Genomic DNA, 17,816 nt, shown 5'->3' with positions numbered 1-17,816 from the left:
CTGCCTCCTTGGTGAGGCTGGCTCTGGTCCCCACCTTCACCCACCCCAGCCCTGGGAGCTCTTTCTAGAACACAGACCCTTCCCAGTTCCTCCCTCCTGTCCTTTCCTCCCCTGCCCTGCTCTGTCCAGGTCTGTGCAAACGGCCTTGTCGAGTCTGGGGTCCCCAACCAGTTGTCCCCTCCTCAGTGAGCACTCCCCATAGCCACAGCTGGAGCTGCCTGGAATTAATCTCCACTGAGTCACCCCCACTGCATCAGCCCCTGCACTTGAACCCGAACTATTTATTTACTTGCTGCGTGTTTCTTGTGGGCTCCCAGCACAGTCAGCCCTTCAGGGCGGGCCTTGGCCTGCCCTCCCCCCTGCCGCTTCCCACGCAGGGGTTGGGGGAGGGTTGGAGGCCCCCCCACCTCCCCTCCCCCTCCCCCGTCAGTGTTCATCACACGATTGACTGTGGCTTCCCTTCCTGTTTACAGAAGTGGAGGGGCGGAGGGGAGGTTGGGGCCCCCAAGTCCTTGTACAAACGGAGAGCAAATGACTGCAGAGGGCCTCCTGTCCTGGCTCTTCCCTCTGTCCCCTGCGCTCGGTGACTCACTCTTCCACTCTGGGGCAAATTCTTCCCTTAATGGGGTTTTCCTGCAGGAAGGAGGAAGTTACTCACGTAGAACCCAAGGTGCTGGCCTGGGCTGGGGATTCGGGCGGGACCTTGCGCCTCTTCCTCCCTCCTCGGCGGCGACAGGAACGGCAGGAACAGCAGGAACCGCCGAGGCGCCGCCGCCCACGTCCCCTTCCTCCTCGAGCTCAGCTTGCCCAGCCTGGAGCTGGCGCCCTTCCGAGGGCGGGTGGTGGGCGCAGTGGGCAAGAGGAGCCGCGTGGGCGGCCCCAGGGGAGTTGCCTGGCTCTAGGGTCCCTGCCGCCGCCTGCTGCGCTCCAAGGACTCCCGCCCTCCCCAGCCACAGCTAGGCACGTTCAGGCCTAAATCCACCCCGTGGGTCCGTTCATGTCTGCCCCATCCGTTTAGAACTCCCATCGGGTTCTGGATCCCCGTTTCTCCTCCCAGCGGGTCCAGGCGGTACCATGAGGGAGGGGCGCTCTGTGTCCCCTTCCCTGACCCCTCAACCCCACCCCGGTCCTCCGCCGGAGGAACAAGCAGGAAACCCACCAGGCCGTCGTTCTCCAAGAGACTCAAACCCGCCAGGACCCCGCACCCAGCTGCGGGGGCGCCCCTGACCAGGGTCTCCTGGGGCTGCCATCCTCCTCCCTCCTTGCTCCCCACTGTGCCGTGGGCTTCAGCCCATCCCCATAGGCCCCACAGATGGAACTCACCAGAAAGGGCCTCCCCTCCCCTCTCCAGGCCCCTCTGCAGGGAGCTGACATCCAGCGCTTCCTGCAGGACCCCAGACTCCACAGCGGCTCTCTCGGCCCTCCCGCAGCTCTGCGGAGTGAACTCCCTTTCCCTCCCCGGGGACTCCGGCCTTCCCCAAATCCTGGGCCAGGATAGAGGTGCAGAGCAGAGCCCTTCCCTGGCGAGGGGGCCATCTCTGAATACAGATGGTGGGCTCCCCCATCACAGTTGTAGCTTAAATTCCAGGAATAAGAAGTTAGTTCCCACTGGGCCCTATGCATGGAGTTGAAATAATTACCTGGAGTCCACCCTCCTCATCCTCAGTAAAGGACTGTGGGAGAGGCCGACCTGCTCACGATCCCCTATTCACAGGTAAGCAAACTGAGGCACAGAAGGGTGGAGGGACTGGCCATGCCCCACAGGCAGACCCTTCCCAAGCTCCTGCTCGCAGGTGAGAAGGGGGCAGGAGGGCTGTGGGGCTGGACTCCCTGGGGATTCGACACAGAGCCTGGGAGAACAGGGTCTGCCCAGACTCCAAGAGGCTGAGAAAGCCACTGATGCCCCATCCCCGCTCCCAAAATAAATCACTCCACAGCCACTTTGGAAATCAGCTTTATATCAAGCTATAAAAACCCAGATCCTCTCCTGAGTCCACATATACAAAAGCAGTACTATCAAAAATAATATTAATAACATTAAACACACTAACTCCTACAACTGTACAAGAGCCTTTGTGCACCATTTACACGGGCCAGTTCCCAGCCGCAGTACCTGAAAGAGGGGGACAAACCCAAGACAGCTGGCTCGAGACCCCATCTGGGTACCTTGTGGCTGGGGCACGCCTGGGTCTGAAGTGCCCCTTCTCATGCTGAGGGCCTCAGTAGGCAGAGGCCTCGGAGGGTAAGTGAACCATGTTTTCCTGGGGTTGAACAAGGCGCCCTCCAGGGCAGGGGACTATGTTAGGTTCCATGGCCCAGGGGTGTTAAGATTGCAGGTGGTATTAAGGTTGCTAATCAGCTGACCTTAAACTAGGGAGCTGATCCTGGATGATCTGGGTGGGCCAGAGGGAAGCAAAAGGGCCCTTAAAAGTAGAAGAGCGGGGCAGAAGAGGAGGGCCGAGGTCTGCGATGTGAGAAAGATTCAACCAGCCATTGCTGGCTTTGAAGATGGAAGGAAGCTAGGGGCCAAGAATATGAGCGGCCCCTAAAAACTGGCAAAAGTAAGGAAATTCCTCTGTAGAGCCTCCAGAAGGAACCAGCCCTGCCGACGCCTTGGTTTTAGCCCACTAGACCCATGTCAGACTTCTGACCTCCAGAACTGAAAGACAAGTTCGAGTTTTAAGCTTCTAAGTCTGTGGAAATTTGTTACAGCAGTGATAGGAAACTAATAGAGACACCAAGGGGTCAGAGGTCAAGCTTGCCTGCCCAGACCTCAGCCCGACTTCCAGGTGGAGGACTCAAGGAGGCTGGGCCTGTCCCTGCATGGGAGCAGGCTGAACCTGGGAAGGTCCTTGGGCCTCCTGGGCCATGCTCAGGGGAAGCCCGAGGGGAATGCAGAGAGGGGTCGGGGTCTGAGCTGCATGGGCTGGGGGGCAATCTGGAGGGGGCTCTGATGCTGGCTCTGCCGCCAGCTCACCACATGACCCCACACGCCCCTTTCCAGACCCCAGATAAGAGCTCATCTTTTCCTTCTTTCCCTTCCAGTTCTGCCTTGATCGCAGACCTGAGGAGGCCAGCTCTTCACAGCCTGGGCCGAAGGAAGCAGGATGGGCGAGGCTTGGCCCCTGGCCCTGGGCAGCTGGGAAGGCGCTCAGACCCAGCCATGAGGAGGACAGTTAAGAGGCAGACTGTGGAAGGGCCCCATGGACAGGAGGTGACCCAGGATGTCTGGCCTCTGGCCACTCTCACTCCTGTCTCCCTCCTTTAGTGCCCGCATGATTGACGGTCATTTACAAAGAGTTCCTCAGGTGTTGCCTCATTGGCTCCCCACAGTGGGTGCTCCGCTCCCGCTGGATAGGTAAACAAACTGAGGCCTGTCCAATTCCAGCTTCCCAGGGGCCTGCACCTTGGCCAGGGCTGGGCAGAAGCAGCAGCAGAAGGCAGGAAGCCCATGAGGGGCTGTGAAGCCAGTGCTGGTCTGAACGGCTCCCATGCAGGGTGGTTGCCCCAAGTGGGGTGGTGTCCGATGCTCTCTGGGCACTCACAAGCAGGTCAGGTGGCGAGAAAAGCTAACCAACCTTTATAAGTGAAAATAGGGACTTGAAGGGCTGGTGCACCCCCATGTCGATGTCCAGGATGCTCCGGATGCTCTTGACGTCACTGTTTGACAGGTTCCCCTTGATGGCCAAGATGGCACTCAGGTGGCCTTTGCTGGCAAGGAGAGCATGCCATCAGTCCAGCCCTGTCACCAACTCCCTGCTCATCCCCCTTCCCAGCTCCCCAGACTCCTGGCTGGAGCCACAGGGCCCTGCAGCCAACCCCCTGCCCACGAGGGGCCCTCACTCTCCTTTGCCCACCATGCTCTAGCAGCACTGGCTATCTGTCCGTCTTTAGAGCACACCAAGCTCCTACCCACCTCAGGCCTTTGCACTGGCTGTTCCTCCTGGAATGCTCTTCCCCACACTCTTGACATGAGCAGTTCTTTCTCACCATTTAGGTCTCAGCTAAAATGTCACCCCCCCCAGGAGGCTTTCTCATCTCTAAAGTCAGCACCTCCTGTCATCACCACCTTGGTTAAACAATCTTTACAACTTGCAAATATATTTCTTTGACTCATTACTTCACTATTGCTAACCTGAGTAAGCTCTAAGCTATGTGAGGAGGACTGAGACCTGGTCTTTCTTGTACATCATTGCATCCTGGTGCCTAGAACAGAGCCTGGCACCCAGCAGGAGACCACTCAATAATTGTTGGTGGGATGGGTGGATAGATAGATAGATGAGTGGATGGGTAGATGGATAGACGGATAGGTGGATTGGTGGGTGAGCAGATGGATAGCTAGATGGGTGGGTAGATGGGTGCTTGTATGGGTGGGTGGATGAATGGGTGAATGTGTAGGCGCGTGGATAGGTGGGTAGATGGGTGGAGTGGATTAGCAAGGAGCTGGACTAGGCTAAACTGGGTCATTCCAACTCAAGGTCTGTTCAGACTTTCCCTACCATGTCCAAGGACTCAGCCCAGAGACAATGTCCCTGGCTCAGCAGATCCTCAGGCAGCCAGGGGCTAGGCCTCCACTCTGGAACGGGGGCCGCAGGGCCCAGGGCCCAGATCCAAGCTCCCGAGGATCCTTAGGCTGAGTGGTAAACCCCAGCTTGCCTGACTTGCCACAGCCTCTAGCAGACCCTTGGTATCTCTGGCCTCCATTTCCCCTCTGAGGGGCGGTATCATGTATCATGTAAGGCTAAGGCTGTGGGTGATGGAGCCAGACTACCTGGCTTTGTCATCTTGGCACTACCACTCACTAGCTGTGTCACCTTGGACACAGTCCTTAAGCTCTCCAGTCCTCATCTGTAAAATGGGGATGAAAAGGGTCAGTCTCACAGGGTCACAGTGAGGATCAAATGGATGAACTGCTGTAAAGACCGCAGCGTGTGCCTGGCACAGTCAGTCAGTCATCACTTTGCAAAGGTTAGCTCCCAAGACTGCAGTGTCATAGCCACCATCTGAGCTTTACCCGCCCTGGAGGGGCTGATTCCAGTGGGGTCCAGCAAGGCCATGCTGACTGCCCAGGTCCTGTGGTACCCTTGTGCTCACCTGAAGTCTGGGTAAGAGGTGGCATAAGTGGCCACCTCGATCTTGATGGCACTGGGGTCTTGCAGGCGGATGATCTCAGCAAGCGTGGGCAGGGCGTGATGCAGCCAGGCCGCCGGGGAGCCCTGCAGGCACAGGCCTGGTTGGAAGGAGGCTGCCCATTCCCAGAAGGGCACCCAGGGGCCCACAGAGGTTCAGGTCAGAAGTGAGCAGGTTTCAAGAGGCCCAGAGGGGACTTGTGGGAGGGGCAGCCCATCCCAGTGGGGCTTGGGAGGGGCAGGCAGGGGCTTACATTCTGTGTGCAGAAGACCTGGATGAGCTGGGCATTGGCCAGGATGTGCCCCGCCAGTTCCTCCTGCTGCTCTGCCGTCTTGAGGACCAGGCGCCGCTTGCTGAGGCGGATGATGTACTCCTTCACCAGGTGCAGGTGGACGACCTCCATGAGCTCCTGGGGAGGTGAGCAGGCAGGGGCATGTGAGCCATCCGCTGACAGGGAGCCACCACTGCCCTCGAAGCCTCAAAGCCAGGAGTCCAGGGAGGGGCAGATGCCAGAGCAAAGGAGTGCATACGTGTGTGTCCGTGTACGAGTACATGTGTCTGTGGGTGTGTGTCCAGACTGTCCCCCACCGCCAGGCCCAGCCGCCAGCCCAGCACCTCCTCACCTGCCGGAAACAGTCATGCAGTTCTGAGAACTCGGGCAGCCTTTTGCCCACGGTGGAGATGATTTCCTCCAGGGTCTGTGTGGGGGCCGCCCAGCGGGTCTGCGTGAACTTCTTGAACAGTGGCTGCCACAAGAGAGGGACAGGATGTCTGGTCATGCCCTGCAGGGGAAGGGCCGCCAGCCCCAGACATGCACACGCAGACACACACACACTGCCACATGTGGCCCAGTGCAGGGGCGAGGGGATCTCAAGGACTCCCAGAGAACCGGGCAGAACTCAGGTCCCTGTTCACAGACAGCAAGTGGAGGCAGAGTCTGTGTGCCCCCCTCCAAGGTCTACCAGCTGGACTCCAGAGCCAGGACAGCCATCCGCCTGCCCTGAGGCCTTTTCTACCTCCCCTTCTTAAATAAATAAATTCCTGCATAAACAAGGCCTTGTGCTTGGCTGGGCCTGTAAGGACTGGTGCCAACTCATCCAGGGTCCCAGCCCGGCCTTCACCACCACTGGCCACCCACAGTCTCCTGCCCTGGGCAGTGGGGACAAGGTGGGTTCCCATGGAGGGTGGGCAAGGAACCCCTCCTCTTTTTTTCCAGGGACCCCTGCCTCACCCTCTGCTAAAGGAACCAGGGGGTTTCGGTGGATTTCTTGGCCCACAGCGGATGTGGCAGTGGCTGCCAAAGGCTCAGAGCTGGGAGTCAGGCACAGGGACCGGGCCTGGGCAGGAGGCTCTGGGAGAGGTGGAGGAAAAGTGTGCAAACTTGGGGAACTGGGCTGAGTCTAAGTGGCGGAGGGGCACTGAAGCTTCTTCTCTGAGGCCAAGCCCCAGGCTGAAGTGGTAGGGGCAAGGTCAAGAGCCTTCCATGGCCCCGTCACCTGGACAGCACCAGCCTCCTGACAGCTGGCCGCATCCATGCCTTCTACGTGCCAGGTCTTTGCATCTGCTGTTCCTCCCCGCTGGAGCACCCTCCCAGCCACTGTCCCCCCAGCTCTCTGTTCAGCCTTTTCCACAGGGAAGGAGGCTCCAGCTACCTTCAGGTCCCCGAACAGGTTCTGGAGCAGGGTGTCAAAGCTGTGACTCTTGAGTTCACTCAGTGGGCCCAGCAGGTGGCTCGGGAGGTCCTGTGATGTCTGCCACTTCTGCTCCATGGATGTCCTGGAAGGACACAGAGGGAGGCAGGGAGGTCATACCAGCCCTGCCCAGCCTTCAGTCCCCATACCCACAGAGCCAGTTAACCCTAGGCAAATCTTCCTAAGCCATCTCTTCACTCTAGAACCCTCAATGGCTCCCCATTCCCTGCAGGAACAAGTCCAGGTCATCCCATCCATGCTCCCGAGGCAGGGCCCAGCCTTCTTGCCCCAGCACATGCCTACCTCACATCCTCTTCTAACCCAGGGCAAGTTGCCCAGCCTCTCCACACCCCAGTTTGTTCATTTGCTTAATGTCCATAATCACTGTACCTACTTCATGAGGTTGTTATAAGGAGCAAATCCGTTGCAGGCCCTGCTCATTTCCTCACAGGCCTTGCTCATTTTAATTTCCATCTTTGCTTAAGCTGCACCTCCCACTCCCTACCCCGCCCTTGTCCCTCCCCTCCACCTCTGCTCCCCTTTCTCTCCAGCGGGCTGGACGGCCCAGTGATTGCCACTCCCGCACCCCCTCCCAGAGCCCTCACCGGAAGGACAGGCAGTTGTTGATGTTGGCGATGACATTGGCCCTGTAATTTCTCAGCTGTTTGCACCTCTCCAGAAATTCACCAAAGGCATGCTGGTAGCTGGTGAAATGGGAAGGGGCACATCAGGACCAGCACAAACGCTGGGACAATAGCAGCCTCCAGCCTACCAGATGGGGCTTACAAAGCACTTTTCCGGTTATGGGCTCCCTGCAGCCCAGGGCAGGCCGCTAGCCCTAGCACCATGTAACTGGCTTCACATGCTAAGGGCCAAGGCCGGTGGGCCAGGGCCCCTACAAAGCTCTCAAGAGGGTGCCAGCCCTGCTCCGCTGCCCCCACTCCTTCTCCCAGGCCCCCTCTATAGCTGGAAGACTGGAGCGGGTGGAGGGTGGAGGGAGGAGTCCTCAGAGGTTAGGAGGGTGGCAGCCAAGAGAATTGTGGGGGTGGAGACTGGGGGTGTCACCTGACAGGAGGCCAGGGTCTCATCCCTCATGGGGCCTCGTCTTTGTAGCTGGAGGCTGCTCAGCTGGGAGCTTTCCTGAGGTGGGTGGTCAGATCACCTGGTGCCCGGGTGGGTGGTACAGGGGGGAGAGGACTCCTGCTCATAATGACAGACACTGTAGGGGCAGGGAGCGGGTGCTGATCTAGCTTGGATCCCCACCTGGGGCACGAAGGAAGGGTGCTGGCCCTGAGAGAGGTGGCTGCAGGGACCCCCTCCTGTGCACACGAGCACACACACCCACCTCTTCAGGAACGCAGCTAGCTCCACCAGCAGCATGTGCTTTATCTGCAGGCCCAGCTCCAGGTTGATGCTCTCGGCCTTGGCCTGGCCCTGGGAGATGATCTGCAGAGGGGAGGGGGGAGCTGAGCAGGGGCCCACCAGGATTAGAGCTGGGGCAGGGGCAGCGGGGAGTATACTGGAACAAGGTGGGGGTGCTGAGAGGCGGGCATGTGTGTGCACACAAGGATGGACTGGTGTGGGCTCTGTGCCCTACACGGTTTGCTCACACCCTAGCTGTATGTGTACACGAGGGGCAGGGTATGCTACCTGGATGATGTCAATGGCCAGCTCACTGTGGCAGTGGCCGTCCAACCTCTGGGGGGCCACATCCTCGGCCCAGCGCTGCGACTCCAGGTCCAGGGCGCGGGCCATCATCTCCTTCACACTGGCCTGGGGTGAGGAGGGGCGGGTCAGGGTAGCACGGAGCCCATCACCCTGCGCACATGGAAGTCCCTGCCAGGCTCCCTGCCCACGTCCGGTCTGTCCCCGAGTCTCCTCCCTGCTTCCTTCCCGTCCCTCCCTTGTCCCGGCCCTGGTGCTAGACTCACCACCTCATTGGACAGGAACGTGGCCTCCAGCTGCCGGATCTGCCCGGGGGGCAGGAGGCTCCCAAGCCCAAGTGCTTGCAGCTCGTGCGCCAGCTTGGGGCTGTTGATGATGTCACTGTGGGCAGAGGGGTCTGGCATGAGGAAAACTGCGCCCACGCAGCACCATCACTCAAGCAGGAGCCCATCTCCTCAGCCCGGGTCCCTGGCAGGCCCAGAAGTCTACATCGCCCTCCTCCCCACATTCCCCTCATCCCTGCTTCTCCGCCTCCGATGAGCAGCCTTCCATCTGCTCAGTCTGGTTCAGGCCAAAAACCTTGGGATCGTCGTGTCTCCTCTTACTTACTCTCTCACCCCTCATCTTCTTCTGCTCCAAAATACTGCCCACCCCCCGCCCCCCGCCGCCGCAGTTGATCAGCCTCAAGCCACCCCAGCCCGATGCCCAGCCACCACCCTCTCTCACCTGGCTCCTTGCAGGAGCATTCTCCCCAGTCTCCCTGCTTCTGCCCTCGTCCCCAAAAACCCCTCCTCCGCCCAGCAGGCAGAACCACCTTTCAGATCTGATCTCCTCCCTGCTCTAAGGCCTCCCCTCTCACACAGATAAAACCCAGCTCCTCAAGGGAGCAGCCAGGGGACCAGTCGCCTTCTCTCGGCCTCCTTTCCACTCCGTCTCCTCCCTGCCCTCCAGCTCTGCTGGCTTAGATTCTGCCAGCCCTGTGCCACACAACCCCCCAGGCTGGCGCTGCTGCCCCCAGAAGGTGTGCCAGTCTGAGCAGGAAGGGCTGCCCCCTCTCCCCTCTGAACTGCTCCATGGAGGCGTCTCCACTCACTCTTGTGGTGCCTCTGTGGGATCCCTAAGCCACCGGGGACTGCCCAGCCCGGACTTTCTCTGGAGCTTTTGTCTGCCTGGAAGCTCTAGAATGTCCCTCTGTGCCCTGTCCCAGCCTGGACACAGCTGCGTCCCTTTGCTCCCTGCATTTCTGGCTAGACAGGCCTCGACAATGCCTCCCTGGACTCCCCCTCCTCAGGGCTCTGTACTCAGCTGGCCCCCGTTTCCTGCTGCACTGACCCGAGTGGGCCCCAGACTAGCCCCCTAGGTCACTGGGACAGGAAGGCTGACCTCAGAGGTGCTGGTGCCTGGCATTTCCTGGTGAGTCAGGACAAGGAAGAAGGAACTGGCTCAGGGCTGGCTTGTCTCTCCTGCAGCCCTGCCCTGTGCCAATTTCCCTAGCCCTGCTGACTCCTCACCCCCGACCCCATGGGGTCCTTCCTCCAGCCCCCCAGTGGAGGCTGACCCACCGGCACCAGCTGAGCCCATCTGTCACTCAGATGGGTTTCTGAGACCTTCAGACACTGCTCACACTGTCTACACCTCCAGGCTTGCTGCAGACTTTACACTTCAGGCTGGGGGCAGCCCCTATAGGAACCCCTGGCCTCCCATGCCCTGGGCATTTCCACACAGCAATACAACTGTCTCCCCATCCAGCTTGTGCAAATGACAGGCATGCTCAGGGATCCATGGAGTCTGGGTAACAAGATTCCGGGGGCTGTCTGAGGCCGTACTCAGCTGGTACAGGTACCCTCTGTTGGCACAGCCAGCCTCCCACCTGAGGAGCTCCAGGCCTTGGTGGCCAGAACACAGCTCTGCCATGGGCTCACTGGGAGACCCTTCACAACGGGGATCTTTCTAACAGGCTACATGGCCCTATTCCACCCCTGCTCACTGTCCTGCCTGGGAGACCCCCATAACCTGCCGGATAAATCCAAAGACTGACAAGCTCTGCACAGCTCCCAGGACGTCTCTCTGCTCAGCCTCAGGCCTGGAAGATGACATCCTCTGCCTCCTTCTGTGCCTCACTCCCTCACTTCTATTAGACCGTAAGCTGCCCAGAGCAGGACATTGGCTCCTGTCAGTGGCAGAATTTGATACCTGCTCCTCCTCCTCTGGGCTGGCTTCCTCAACTGACCTTGCCCTGGGCTCTCTCAGACCCTGGCCTCCTCTGCCGCAGCCCTGCTCTAGATTGTCACTGCCTCACACCCTCCCCAGACTAGGAGCTCATGAATGAATGATGAAGTCTCTGGCATTGTCTGTGCCTCAGTTCACCAACTGCAGAATGTGGCTGAGGCCTAGGAAATTAAGGATTCCAAGTGAAAGCAGACTCAGTGCAGGTCCTGCCCCTTTGAGTCCAGGCCTCCTCCTGGCCTTCTCCCACCCGGAGACTGCCCCCAGTGACCTCTCTAAAAACCGGCTCCCTGAACATCGTGACACTCCCGCCCTGCGCAGGCCAGGTCCCTCCCTCCGGAGGAGGCCCCAGCCCAGCACCCTGGAGCCCCGGCGCCACCAGCTCACTTGGGGTAGAGGTTCTGCACCCAGACCAGGAGCATGTAGGTGTCGCGCTCGCACAGCTCGAACTGCGCCATGGCCGCCAGCTGGGCCGCGAAGTGCTCGTGGTAGCTCTCGGCGTAGGCCGCCACGACGCCGAACTCGGCGGGGAACAGCGGCTTCAGCCGCTCCACCACGGCCTCCAGGTCCTCCTTCATGGTGCGGCCCATGTGCAGGAAGATGCGCTCGGCCTCCGAGCGGCCCTCGGCGCCCTCGGCCGGCTGCCGGCCCAGGCGTTCCTCGGCCGCCTGCGCCACGTCGCGCCGCCACAGCTGCAGCCAGCCCCGCGGGCGCGTGGCGGCCAGCACCGAGGGCCCAGACCCCGCGGCCGCCGCCGCCGCCTGGCGGTCCTCGCGCTCCTGCTCGGCCAGCACGGCCAGCGCCTGGCGCAGCCGCTCGGGCGCCGTCTCCAGCGGCCGTCGCAGCAGGCCGAGCACCTGGTCGCGCAGCAGCGCGTACAGCGCCTCCACCTTGCTCTGGCGCCGCACCAGCTCCTCCTGGCTCGCGCCTCCCGCCGCCGCCGCCGCCTGCAGCTCCCGCTCCAGCGCCAGCAGCGGCCGCGCCGTCTCCAGCCGCCCGCGCTCCAGGTCCGCCTTGAGCTCCTCCACTGCGGCCAGAACCAGAACCCTGCATTAGCGCTGGGCCCGGGGACCCACAGCAAGGCGGCGAGGAATGTCACCTCCCACGGCACCCACATGGGAGCAGGCTGAGACCCCAAAGGTGGAGTGATTCACCGAAACAGGGGAGTCAGTGTCCCATACAGAACTGAAGCCCGGTCGGCCTACTCCCAGCCCCCAAGATCCCAGGGGGCAGGTGAAAGCCGGAGTGGAGACACCTCCAGGCCCATCTTTCCTGCCCTCTCCGTGTCCTAGGTGCGTGGGCCATCCACTCCGATGAGCCCAGCCCTGCCCAGGCCCTGGCCAGCTCTGACCCAAGAACCAAACCCAACCTGGGGCCCCAGCCTACCTGTGGGCAGCTGGCCGGGTGGCTGGCCACCCAGCCCGGGCGCAGACTCGGGGGGGCCCTCTGGCTCTGCTGAGCTGGGCTGCCCCTTCTTCTTCCTCCCTTTGGTGAAGACGCTGAACATGTTGGCTAGTCCTTTTGGCTTCTTCTTCTTCTTCTTCACAGCCTCTTCCTTGCCCCTATCGGGGGCTACCTCAGCCTCCAAGGGTGGCACCAGGTCCTCAGAGGAGGCTTCTGACATGGAGGCCTCTGACTCGGCCTCTGACGTGGAGGACAACTTCTGGGGCCTTCTGGGAAAGTCAAGGGTCCCTGGCACAGGCTGCTGGCCTGGAAGGCCTTGGAAGAAGGTCATCATCTTCAGCATCACCCTGCTCAGCCTGTAGGTTGGAGGGGAGGGAGGAATGAAAGGGTCAGTTGTCGCAGCAGGCAGGCCCCAGCTCCCAGCTCCAGGCCCAAGCACACGGCTGGCCATGGTGACAGCACTGAGCGTGCTTGATCTGTTCTCCTCCATATGACCACCAGAGCCCTGGCCATACTCCACCGACAGAAATGCACCAACTCATGCCTCATGCAACACGGTGACTTTGACTCCCCCCTGCCACAGTCCTGCAAGGCAGATGGGATGATCCAGCATTCAGAAGGAGAAATTGAGGCAGGGGAGTGGGGGGTGCTTGCCCCAAGCACATAGCAGGTATGGAGGCTCAGATTAGCCCTGTCGCACTCTCATAGCCCCTACTGCCTCCCCACCAGCCCAGCTGCCTTGTCCCATGCTTCCAGGGGCTCATCCCAAGCTTGGCCAGAGCCACTTGGGGGCCAGGAAACCTGGGTAGCTCCTCACTCCCACTGGCTTCACCAGGTGCCCTAGGCAGAGTCCTACACTGCTGGGCCTCAGTTGCCTCCCCTGTGCCATTTGGGCTGGAAGTTCCACTCCAGGACCAACCAGGGGGTGCTCTAGGGAGCCCCAAAGCCAAGATCTGGGCACTTCTGCCCACCTACCCACTGCCCCAGCTTCCCCTCCCAGTCCATCCCATTTTCATGTCACACACCCCGAGGAGCTGGTGTGGCCAGTTGGCTGGGGCTCTTCAGCCCCACCCTTTGCGCCCAGGCCCCACCTCTGTTCTCTTGGTGGGGTGAAGGAAAGGGCCACCCTGATCAGCAGTGCTGCCCACCAGCCTCCCCTCTGCCCGCACTGCCCGCTACCTCCCCGGTCCCCACACATGCTAGGCTCTATCTGACCTCCAGACCCGGCTCCTGCAGGTCCCCACATGGCATTGCTGCCTCCTGGCCTCTGTGGCACCAAATGCTCCCCACCCTTTGAGGTCCTGCAGCAGCCCCTTGGCCCTGTCCCAGGCCTTGACTGTCAGAGGCAGCTGGTGCAGTGGAAAGAGAAACGAAATGGCTGTGGGCTCAGCTGGGCCACTCACTAGTGTGTGGACTGGATACCCCTTCCTTCATAGGCCTCAGTTTCTCCATCTGTGAAATGGGGAGGAGGACCTCCACCTCCCAGTGCTGCTGAGAGGATGTGGCAGAATCACACAGCCGAGTGCCAGCACCTATCCGGGCCCCAGTCAGGGCGTAAGTCCTGTGTCCCTGTGTCTGTCAGGCCCACCTCAGTGCCCAGGTGCAGCAGAGGACAGGAGAGGCATCCCTTTAAGCCAGGGCTCTTGGCTGGGCACACTGAGACAGGAAGGGGCCTGCTCAGAGTCATACTGTGTGGCCACAGCCTGGGGTCCAACAGTGGCACCCCCTCCACTCCTCCCAGCTGCTCCCCAGGCACACACACCCCTCACCCTCCTTCCCAGTCAGGGTTGAGGTCCACAAAGCCTCCCACAGCCTCTGTGCCTGGCTCCTCCTGTGCTGGCCCAGATAGGTACCCATTCCCCAGGGGAGGACACCCAGGTACTGGCAGGCGGAGTGACTTGGCCTATGTTACCCGGTCAGCCGCCCCCCATTCCTACTGCGAAAGAAAGGGAGACCCCTGCGCCTTTCCCCACAGGCAGCCCCTCCCTCCCTGCCTTTTGCAAGACAGAGTCCTAAGCTGGGAGCGCCAAACCCGGGCCGTCTGCGCCCCGACGCACAGCAGCTCACCGCAGGGGCCTCAGTTTCTCTAGAAGTGGGGCTGCTGGAGGCCTGGGTCCCCAACCCTGTGGTCCCTTCCGCCGCGCCGGCCGCTCCGGCGGGGGGATCCGGCGGGGGCCTCGGGGTCGCGGCGGGTTGGGGGCGCGCGGAGCAGAGAGGACGGACGCCCGGCGGCGGAGGTCACTCACTGTGTCGGGGCCCGCTGTCCCTCTCACGGCAGAGCCGAGCGCTGCCTGAAATAGTCCGGACTCCGCCCCGTCCGGCCCGCCCCGCCCACCACAGCCGCGGAAAACCCGCGGGCGGAGGCCAAGGCAGAGTGTGGCGGGGGCTGCCTGGGTCCTGTGTCGCGCGCGGCCCCCGCGGCGGTGCTGGGCCTGTTCAGCAGGCGGGGGTCACTACCTCCCACCAGCCGGGGCGGGGTGGTGGGGGCGGGGAGGCAGGGCTAGCGGAGCGTTGCCGGGGTGCATGGGGCGCGGGGAGCAGCATCCAGGGCCAACAGGCATCAGTCTGGCGCTGACCCATTGTCCGACGACGGCTTCTGATTGGCTGCCTGGAAGGGGCCCCCCGCGATCAGGACCACTTACCCGCGTCACAGAGCCAGCACTCACTCCAGTTCCGGGTGATAGGGACGGTCCCACCCTAACTCGCTTAGCCACCCTGAGGATCGCCCCTCTGAGGAGAGTGTTCCCACCCTGAGTATCTCTGTGGCCACACAGAGGCACGAGCAGAGGGCCTTCCTGGAGGAGGCGCCCTAAGAGAAAGGGGGCTGCAGGGATGGTCAGTTATTCACAAAGCACCCGTGCTGGGTGCCTTGCATACACTCTTATTATCAAGCCTTGCTTGAAATGGGAAAATGGCTCAGAAAGGTGAAGTGACTTGCCCCAGGTCACACAGGCAGTAAATAGCAGAGTTGTAAACCACACCCAGGCCTGTAAGATTTCCACTGAAGCACTTTCCCTTTCTGGGACCGGGGCTTGGCCAGGATGGCACAAGGCTGAGACCCCAATGGCTCATCACTCATCACAATGCCAGATCACTTGGCCCAGCTCTGTCCTCATTCAGCGTGGCCTTCAGCAGGTCACACCCCTTTCTGGGCCTCAGTTTCTCCATCTATGCCCTGTTTCTTTGGGTCGGTCATGGGATGACGCCCATCAGGGACTCACCCCCTTCCCTATTTCACGTTCTATAAATTTCTGCCCTCTGGAAAGGACCATGTCACTCAGGAATTTCCCAACTGGGCACCAGCTTCCCTTTCGCTCCTTGCTAGAGCCTCTGCTCCTCCCTCTCTTTTGTTGGCACACAAATTCACCCAGCGGTCTCCCCCTCCCCACTGGTTCTCCCCTCCATGGGCCTGGGCACAGATCTCTGAGGCCTGGGAGGGATGGCCGAGTGGGTGGGGTGGGGGGAGCTGGGGGTGCCCCTGAGGACTGAGAACTTCCTCTTCCTCTGTGGGAGTGGTGGCCAAGTGCCAGGATGGGGCTTGGACATGGATCCTGTCCCTGGGGGGCTTGCAGGGAGGGGGAGGAGGGATTCAGGAGGTGGCAGTAAGATGGACTCCACCTCTTCTCTTCCTGAGGCCCGGGGGGCGACATTTTTCAGAAGAGCCAGCAGAGCCACAGCACCCCTGGGTTGGGAGGGTCATTCCATGCACAGATGGGGAGAGTAAAGGCCAGGCGCCCTGGGTTCACCCAGCCAGAGGCGATGAGAAGAACCCAGGGGGCCTGGCTTGCTGCCTCCATGGCTGCCTTCTGTGGCCTCATTGTGCAATCCCCCTACTTTCCTGCCAGGCCTCCTCTCCTAACCCCAAACAGATTGGGAAATCGCTGGAGAATCTGCAGCTCTCCGGGGCTGGGGGAGGAGGGCGAGGTTGTTAGGCCTGCAGACCCCACCATCCCCTCAGAGCCCGGGACCCTGATCAGCAGGGCCAGGAATGACAGGGCAGGTGCTGAGCCGCCAACCTCGTCCCCAGCTACCCGCTGGCCGGAGCGTCCTCTGCACAGCCTCACCCTGAGCAGCAGCCTAGGGTTGGGAAGAGCTGCCTTCCCCTTGTGGTTGCACCAGTCACTTCCCCTTCCCCTGAGTTCAGGCATGAGGTTAAGAGACTCACGTACCTGAAGCCCCCAACACAAGGGAAATCCTCTGGAAATGGGGCTGCAGAGAGGGCCAAGTGATGACAGTCAGTGGGGCCGACAGGGCAGGAGCTGTTCTTACTCCCTCTTGACAGATGAGGAAACCGTCCCCAAGAGCCAGACACTTCCAGAGGGAGTCACAGGCCAGCCAAGAATTCCACTGTCAGCAGGAAATGAGCCTCAACTGCTGGTTGGGAGTGTTCCTGGCCAGCTGCTGCCCATTCCCCACCTCCCAGGGGCCAGGCTTGGGGCAGCAGCCTGGCTCCACCTGGCGGGAGGGCAGCAGGCGGGAGCAGACTGACAGTAGACGCTCCAGGTCAACCCAGAAGTCAAACGTGCCAGCACCTGGCCAGGAGCCATGGTCAGCTACCTGCACACAACACAGGGCCTTGGAGAACACGACACATGTGACTCTGCCTCCCTTCCCTCTGCCCAGAAACGACAGCTGATTTTTTTAAAAATTGTGGTAAAATATACATGACATAAAATTTAGCATTTTGACCATGTTAAGTATACACTCAATGGCATTAAGTACATTTACACTGTTATGCAACCATCACCACCATCCATCCAGAGAACTCTTCACCTTACAAAACAGAAACTGTCCCCATTCAACACTAACTGCCCTTCCCCCCCCCTCCCCCCCAAGCCCCTGGACCACCATTCTGCTTTCTGTCTCTATAAAACGGACTACTCTGAAGAGCTCTTGGAAGTGGAATCAGAACAGTATTTGTCTTTTGTGACTGGATTATTTCACTCAGCATAATGTTGCCAAGGTTTGTCTAAGTTGTAACATGTGTCAGATTTTCCTTCCTTTTTAAGATTGAGTAATATTTGATTGTTTATCCATTTATCTGTTGAGGGACACGGGTTGCCGCCACCTTTTGGCCACTGTGAATAACACTGCTATGAACATGGGCGTACAAAGATCTCTTCCACACCCTGCTTTCAGTTCTTTTGGGCAGACAGCTGACTTTTGTTGACCTCCACAAGTGCCAGGCTCCAGGTGCTCTGCATGCGTGAACTGATCGCATCAGACAATCTTATGAAATGAGTACTCCTCAATTATTCCCTTTTCACAAATGAGGAAACTGAGGCACAGATAGGTCCAGTCAGGTGCCAGTCAGTGGTGTTTCTGGGAGCCCTTTCACTGAGCACCATGCTATATTGCTTCTCCCCCAGTGATTTCCCACTGTCTGTCATGACCTTGTTCTGTCAATTAATTTTTAGTCTTCACCCTCACCCTGTGGGGCAGCAGGAGGGGCGCCTCCAGTTCTGGCAGCCCAGTGGGTGGGGCCAGAGAATAATACAGGGCAGTGCGTGACTAACGTTCCTCCCTCTATTCCACCTTGGGGCTGCCTGAGAGCCTTGTTGACACAAGCTCCCTGGAAGAGGGGGAAGTGGAAAGCGGAAGGAGTGCATTCAGGCGCAGGGGCCAACAGGCACAAAGGCCAGGTGCAAGATCGCACAGGAACGAAGGGACTGCGGTCACCAGGCCTGGCTACACCAGGGG

At 60.3% G+C, this 17,816-nt stretch overlaps 1 protein-coding gene across 4 annotated transcripts; it reads right to left on the bottom strand.

Moving 5' to 3' along the window:
- Positions 1–1,938: 1,938 nt before the first annotated feature.
- Positions 1,939–16,425, bottom strand: TNFAIP2 (TNF alpha induced protein 2). 4 transcript variants are annotated; one of them, XM_070514372.1, is made up of 12 exons: positions 16,286–16,425; positions 12,099–12,472; positions 11,100–11,739; positions 8,753–8,867; positions 8,472–8,594; positions 8,167–8,267; positions 7,427–7,525; positions 6,783–6,906; positions 5,754–5,876; positions 5,384–5,539; positions 5,095–5,216; positions 1,939–3,711 (listed from the first exon to the last, which is right to left on the bottom strand). In XM_070514372.1, the coding sequence occupies exons 2-12, from the start codon at positions 12,457–12,459 to the stop codon at positions 3,570–3,572; spliced, it is 2,106 nt and encodes a 701-aa protein (XP_070370473.1). In that variant the 5' UTR covers positions 12,460–12,472; positions 16,286–16,425; the 3' UTR covers positions 1,939–3,569. The 4 variants fall into 4 exon arrangements, with proteins under 4 accessions (XP_070370473.1, XP_070370472.1, XP_070370471.1 ...); XM_070514371.1 differs by lacking the exon at positions 16,286–16,425 and adding an exon at positions 14,363–14,506; XM_070514370.1 differs by lacking the exon at positions 16,286–16,425 and adding an exon at positions 14,174–14,408.
- Positions 16,426–17,816: the final 1,391 nt, after the last annotated feature.

This window comes from Equus asinus, chromosome 7 (assembly GCF_041296235.1).
Source record: "Equus asinus isolate D_3611 breed Donkey chromosome 7, EquAss-T2T_v2, whole genome shotgun sequence".
Taxonomy (NCBI): Eukaryota; Metazoa; Chordata; class Mammalia; order Perissodactyla; family Equidae; genus Equus; species Equus asinus.
This window is presented reverse-complemented; position numbering and strand designations above follow the sequence as displayed.

Excerpts from the sequence above, each read along its gene's own strand:
- TNFAIP2 (XM_070514372.1), bottom strand. The coding sequence starts at position 12,459 with ATGCTGAAGATGATGACCTTCTTCCAAGGCCTTCCAGGCCAGCAGCCT. Across the intron at positions 8,268-8,471 it reads TGGCCATTGACATCATCCAG|ATCATCTCCCAGGGCCAGGC; the intron begins GTAGCATACCCT and ends TCCCCTCTGCAG. Across the intron at positions 6,907-7,426 it reads AACAACTGCCTGTCCTTCCG|GACATCCATGGAGCAGAAGT; the intron begins GTGAGGGCTCTG and ends GTGTCCTTCCAG.